The 7,213-nt window shown below is 42.8% G+C and overlaps 1 protein-coding gene across 1 annotated transcript in view; it reads left to right on the top strand.

Moving 5' to 3' along the window:
* Window positions 1–4,316, top strand: part of MYO16 (myosin XVI) — a 912,243-nt gene extending 907,927 nt beyond the window's left edge. The window contains exon 34 of the mRNA XM_006851537.1: window positions 4,089–4,316. Coding sequence (XP_006851600.1) covers window positions 4,089–4,316 — 228 coding nt within the window. The remainder of the gene's footprint in view (window positions 1–4,088) is intronic.
* Window positions 4,317–7,213: the final 2,897 nt, after the last annotated feature.

The following is a 7,213-nucleotide window of genomic DNA, read 5'->3' on the forward strand; positions in this document are numbered from 1 at the left end:
CTTTCTGCTCTCATAAAGATTTACAGCCTCACAAACCCTATGCAGGGTCGCTATGAGTCAGAACCATGGCACACCACCACCACCACCATCATCTGTGCCTCCATGTCTTTATCTGTATAAAGCAGTACCTACTTCATGGGTTTTGTACCAGAATTAGATAAGTTAATGTCTGTAAATTGCTTAGAAAGTAATTGACACCAATTTAGCATATCTCTTCCTGACTCGACTTGGATGGCTTACTTCCCTGTCTTCCCTGACCGTAGAGATAATCTGACTTCCATAGCATCTACCCATCAGAAAAATCAATTTCCAGTACTATTCACCTGCAGTTCTGGAAATTAGAAACAGCAATAAAAAATATCAAACAAGCAAATTAACCTTGTTAATTGGGACATGCTGTTTTTAGTTTTTGTATCCTGCTTGGAAGTGACACTTGGAGATTGTTTTATGAGCGAGCCATCACCGTCCTGTTTTCCAAGCTTAGTCTCTTTCTCCTATACCTGAATCTGTATCAATTCAATGTGGGGCACACCTTTTACAAACAACCAACTCCAGAAATATTGTTACGCACTCAGGCTTTGGTGTTCTTGGGTAGCGCCAAAGGTTAAGTATCTGACTATAAACCAAAAGTTGGTGGTTTGAGCTTACCCAAAGGCACTTCCGAAGAAAACCCTGGTGATCTGCTTTCATAGATCATAGTCTTTGTCAGTCCTGGGGAACACAGTACTATTGTGACACACCTGAGGTTGGCATGAGTCAGAACCAACTTAATGGCAATGGAAAAAGAAAGGAAAAAACAACAGAACCTCCCGTGTGGGTTTGACCTTCATGGATCTGTCGCTTAACATCATAACTTACTATCTGCCCAGACTTTTAATTCTAGGCTCTTGAGGGAAACAATCGGCTCCATTAGCTACGCTAAAGTTGTTTGTTTTAGAATTGGACCTGTAACACCGACTATTCTTCCTGCGTTCAAGCCATTATTCTGTACACTAGAGCTAAAACCATTTACATTTTGCTTTTTTTAATTTTTATTTTGTGTTAATTGAGAGGATTCTGATTGGGGATGGGGCGGCGGAGGGTGACGCTGGAAAAAAATTAGTAGATGCTTTGGAGTGGAATTAACCATCACATCTCCTCTGAATTCTTCCAATAATAATCATCTAGATTTCCAGAATCTCATACTTGTGTAAGCATACGGCTTTTGGATTGACAGAAAAAGTGGAAAAGTGGATTCTGCAATGTTCCGTAGTCACGGATTATTGGCTGCTGGCAGAGGTGTGCATAGTGCCCCTTGGTCTGTTATAATGTTACTTTCCAGCTGGCTTCAGGTGGGTAAGAAGAGATTCAAGGATACTCTCCTGAACCAAGAGGAAGTAGCCAACACAGTGTAAATTCTGGTGGTCTGCTGCCAAGGTCTCTAAACTCCCAGTGTCCAAAGGCTGTCAGAGAGAGAGCACACAGCCACTCGCACAGCTCACTGGGTAGCTTTGTTGTTTTGGGGTGCCTTCGAGTTGGTTCTGACTCACAGTGAACCTATGTAAGGTTTCCAAGAGCAGCTGGTGGTCTGAACTGCCAATGCAGTGCTTATCCAGTAGTGCCACACTAGGATAAGTTTAGCCTGTTTAGCTTTTGTTATTGTTAAATTCTAATGAGTCTGTACCAACTCATAGCGACCCTGTATACGTTTTCTGAGGCTGTAAATGTTTGCAAGAGCACAAAGGCTCATCTTTCTCCCATGGAGCAACTGGTGGGCTCAAACTGCCGACCTTGTGATTCACAGTCCAGTGTTTATCCTACAGAGCCACACCATTCCCTTGTTTAGCTTTGTTATTGTTAAGTGCTGCTAAGTTGGTTCTGACTCATAGCAACCCTCTAGGGTTTCCAGTGAGCAACTGATGGGTTTGAACTGCCGGTCTTGTGGTTCAGTGCTCATGTTACAGCTCCACATCAGGACTCCTGTTTAGCTTTACTACCACAAAATACAACTTGAGACGGAATACCCACAACTAGGTAGGAAGAACTCTCAAGCGCAGCTATGCTACCTTATAACTGAGGTAACGTTTTCTTCAGTGTACCTACCTCTTAAAAGCAGCTTCTAAGACCAACCTATTGCATTAGGCAAATCTGCTGCACAAGAACTTTTTAAGGTGTTGAAAACCCAAGATGTCAGCTTGAAGACTAAAGTGCACCTGACCCAAGCCGTGGTATTTTCAATAACCTCATATGCATGTGAAAGCTGCACAGTGAATAAGGGAAGACCGTAGAAAAATTGCTGGGTTTTTTTGAGTTATGGTGTTGGAGGAGAATATTGAAAGTGCCGTGGGATGCCAAAAGAACAAACAGATCTGTGTTGGAAAAAGTGCACCCAGAGTGCTCGTTGGAGGCCAGGATGGCCAGAGTTCATCTCTCATACTCAGGCATATTGTCAGGAGGGAGCAGTCACTGGAGAAGGATATCATGTTGGGTAAGGTGGAGGGTCAGAGAAAAAGAGGAAGGGACCCCAGTTAGATGGATTGGCAACCTGGCAGCATCAGTTGTCTCAAGCATGGCAACAACTGTGAGGTTGGCCCAAAATTGGGCAGTGTTTCGTTTTGTTGTACATAAGGTCGTTACGCGTCAGTATCAACATAATGAGTTGGTATGGCACCTAACAACAACAACAAGACAAGGCTTACTGATCAGAAAGAGACTGGAGGAACCCAAGAGTGTCATCCTTCAGGTCTGGAACTGAACTCATCCTTGTGGCTCAACTTTCAGCTGAGTGGTAGACAGGTATATAGTGGAGGACAACAAACCAAGCAAGATGTTCTTGTCATTGACGGTCAACCGTTCAAGAGCAAAAGAGTAGCATTTTTCAAAGGACAAAGTTCAGAAGAATTGGGAAGGAGGATGGAATGGAAACAAGAATCACAGGGAGGAAGTGGGATAATTAATGTTACATGGAGCCGAGTGCAGACATTGAGATGAAACAAACTATATGATTTATGGACTGCCTAACTAATGATCTGCTCTGTAACCCTTCAATTCACAACAAAAAGTTTTTAAAATATATATTTTAAAAGATGAAAGCACTAAAAACCAAAAAGTTGTTCCTATATTGCAAGACCTGTAAGTGGACCTTCTTGGCTCAAGAACTGGGGTCAGAAGTGGAGCCATGTTACTTTAAATGATTGTTTGATTCGTAGCTGTTTGAATGGATGCAGGAGTACTTTCTAGTATGGGAGGAGGTTTGAGCAATGCAGTACCTGTTTCAGACAGAATTAAAATTGTGATAAGTGGGGTGGGGAACAGGATATGTAAGGAATGTATTTGTTGTTGTTAAGTGCCATAGAGTCAGTTCTGACCCATAGCAACCCTGTATAGGATTTCCAAGGAGCAGCTGGTGAAGCTTGAACCTCTGGCTTTGCGACTCAAGCCAACTTTGTAGTCCAGCTCATTAACCAACAGCGCCACACCAGGACTCCGATAAGAATGTATGAGTATCAAATAATTCAAAGGGAAAACAGACAATTGAGTGTTCCTTGTATAATCTGAGGGTATATCACATGGTAAGGTCCTAGACAATTTGCACTCAGTGACTAACCAGAAGAGCATTTCAAGACTACTCAGTGCCTTTTAAGAAAAGCCTGATGATGTGTTTTTAAAAAAGCAACCTCGAAAACCATGTGGGATATGGTTATATACTGATCATTGAATCACCATGGGTTGGAATCAACATACTAACCAGATTGTCTCCTTCCTAAATATTTTGTTACATAAATAGTTTCAATTATGCAATTAACAGCCAAACTGTTGTTGTTGGTAGTGGTGTTGAGTGACCCTCTATAGGGTTTCCAAAGAGCAGCTGGTAGGTTTGAACTGCCAGCCTTGCAGTTGAAACCAACCTTGCGGTCTGGTGCTTATCCTACAAAACCACACCAGGACTCCCAGTTGGTGCAACTTCCAGAGGCTATAATACCCAGAGGTTTTCTAGGACGTGCTCTCCTTTTCCACCCAGCCTAGCCCTTGGACATCAGCTATTGCTATACATTCCAACCGCCTCCACGTTATTTGATGTTTCTCTCTCTCTCTCTTTCCTTCCACAGGTAATCCATCAACTGAGGCTTTCAGAGAACGAAAGTGTGGCTCTTCAGGAACTCCTGGACTGGAGGCGGAAGCTCTGTGAGGGAAGAGAAGACTGGCAACAAATTCTGCAGCCCACTGAGCCCAGAGCCCCTCCCCCACCTCCTTGCAAAAAGCCCACTCTTCTGAAGAAGCCCGAAGGGGGCTCCTGCAATAGGCTGCCTTCGGAGCTTTGGGACACCACCACTTGATGTGGTCCCAGTTGCAGACTTCAGAAGTGCCTAGTAGTTCCAGGCACCACCACAGCAGGCTGCCTTCTGATACATGCTGGGTTCTCTCCCCCTGCAGTTACACAAAAAAGCACATGACACTGAGGTTAAATAGACAAGATTCCTGTGTGTGTCTGTGTGTGTGTGTGTGTGTGTGTGTGTGTTCTTTCTTAGCCATTTTGTGGTGATATACTCTGATTTTCAGGCTTCGTGTTGCTAGGGCCCTGCTGCCTACGGGTAGCCAGCGAATAGGCCAGTAAACATGCATGAGAGGACAGAGGCCAACAGGAAGTGAGAGGAAGGAGCAATGCGTGTGCACACTGAACACTTAGTTGTTTTTATAAAGTTCAACAACATGTTTATTGTACTTTCAGTGGTTTTGTTATAATACATTCTACAGTACAGACATTTTGTTTCTTTATAGATGTTCGTGTTTTACTGGAATTACAAATCTGATCATTATTTACCTGTTTATTACCTGTGCATTTTATAACTTTACGCAATTGGTGGTGCTCTGTTTCTTCAAAATACAGGTTTTTAAAAACAAAAGCATTTCTAGAATTTTTTCTCCACACACATTTTTTTTTTTTTTTTAATGTAGGGTACCTAATAATCTCCAAGCTATGCTGTTGTTTTAGCTTTGTCAGTGTCAGCCCTTGCAAAAGTGCAGATTGTGGCCATTGCTTTATATCTCGTCAGCTGATTAGGAGACAGTCGTTTTCTGTGCTTTGTATATCTGGATAAGTGAACTGTAAACGGTTTACTGAAATTTCATTTCTGAACTTCAGCATAGGTTACAAGAACTGATGAGGCACTCTGGTAGATGTAGGCGGCTTCAACTTCATAGCTTGTGTGTCAAAGGATCACATTCATTCAACAGTATGGACAATATGAATATGTAAGCTGAGATTGACTGGTTTGAGCAATAATGGTCGCTTCACAAGAGACTGTTGGCGCGGAATCGCTCTGCATGATGCACTCGCTGTATCCCCTCCACCCTCCTGTCTTATTGGTGTGCTCCAGTTGGCTGTCCGGAAGTTCTGAGCAGTAGTTTCCATAGCTTAGTGTCTTGCTACTTGGAACTTTTTCTTCAAACCAGCCTTTAAGTTACTGTGCCAATAAAAGGGTACAACTTTCCTCTATTGTTTCTCTTCTTTTGTTGGTGGTATTGTATTTTATGATCACTTGTTTTCCAGTTCAGATACATAGGGACAATGAAGTGACCTCACCAATCCGCCCTTAATATGTTCTTCTTTACAATGTTTAGATAGCTTCACACTCTAGTGGTAAACTGGCAAATTTACCGGTACCACCTAACAGTCACAAAAGAAGGCAGTGTGTCCTACCTCCAGCTTGACAACATAACTTCACTCCCTATTTATCCCCTGTCCCAAAATCTGGAGTCCCTGGATAGTTCAAAGAGTTACCCCTCAGCTGTTACTCAAAAGACGAGCACGTTGAAGTCTACGCAGATGCACTTTAGAAGGACAACCTGACGATCTACTTCTGAACACCGGTCACAGAAAACTCTACGGAGTACAATTCAACGGTGATACTCATAAGATCACTGTGAGTCACAGCTGGCTTGAGGGTAACTTTTTTTGCACCCTTAGCCAAAGAGAAATAGAAGACACTGTCCACTGACCCTGGGCAACCTTGGCCATGCCTGCTACAGTTCCTAGCATATTGTAGCCACCTAATGGCCTTGAGCGGATTAATGTTCTAGACTGCAAAAGTCTGTTTGCACCGCAAGGTCAGTGGTTCAAGCTCACCAGCCAGTCCTCAGAAACCCTATAGAGGGTCACCATGAGTCAGAAACGACTTGACAGCCCTTAACAACAACAACAGTGGCCTTGATTACTATTTTGAGTTTCTTTCCTCCCCACAATATATTGAAGAGATCTATGAGTCGAGCTGCTAACCTCAGGGTCAACAGTTTGAAACTACCAGAAGTTCAGTGGGAGAAAGATGACGCTTTCTGCTCCTGTTAAGATTTATAGCCTCAGAAATCCTATGTAGGGTCACTATAGTCGGAACCGACTCCACAACACACCACCACAGTATATTCACTTATACCACAGTAAAGGGGACCTGTTTCAGCATTAGACCTTGTTGCAAGCATGTTTCTAATATACGGAGGCAGTAATGTGGGTAGTTCGGTCAAGTACCCCACTCATCCCTCTGCTTCCAAATGCTGCCAGCATGTTTCCTTCTCATTCGTATATTTGCGGTTGCTTTTTGAGGTTGTTGTGTGCTTGCTACAACTGATCTGAGTGTTTTGCACATATTATTCCTTAAAAGCTTGCATATTCTTAAAGCCTGTAATTACTATCCTCATTTTACTGATAGGAAAATTGAAGCTCCGAGACTTAATTAAATTCACCTCTTTTATGATGGGAAAATCCATACCACTTTAACTATGATATAGAAAATCCCAATTTATTGTATCAAAATATATATTTGAAAACATCGAAGTTCATTTCCTCTTTTGGCTACCACAATAGAGACTGTAATATGCCGCATTTACATGAAGTATGGGATTCCAAGCTCCAGCCAGTAAACTACACTGTAGTTGTTAAGTGCCATTGAGTTATGTCTAATTCATAGAAACCCTATATAGCAGGGGTGGGGAATGTCTGACCCTCAAGCCATATGTTGTTGTTAAGTGCCATTGAGTCGATTCCAACCCATAGTGAACCTGTCTGTATAGGGTTTCCAAGGAGCAGTTGGTGATCTTGAACCACTAACCATTGCAGTTTCAACGACTTTGCAGTCTGATGCATTAGCCCACAGAGCTACACCAGGACTCCGTATAAGGCACTTGAAATCAGTTGGTTTGGCCCTGCCAAGGCAACGTACTGCTAGTCATTCATTGTTGT

Source organism: Chrysochloris asiatica, unplaced genomic scaffold (assembly GCF_000296735.1).
Source record: "Chrysochloris asiatica unplaced genomic scaffold, ChrAsi1.0 scaffold00029, whole genome shotgun sequence".
Taxonomy (NCBI): Eukaryota; Metazoa; Chordata; class Mammalia; order Afrosoricida; family Chrysochloridae; genus Chrysochloris; species Chrysochloris asiatica.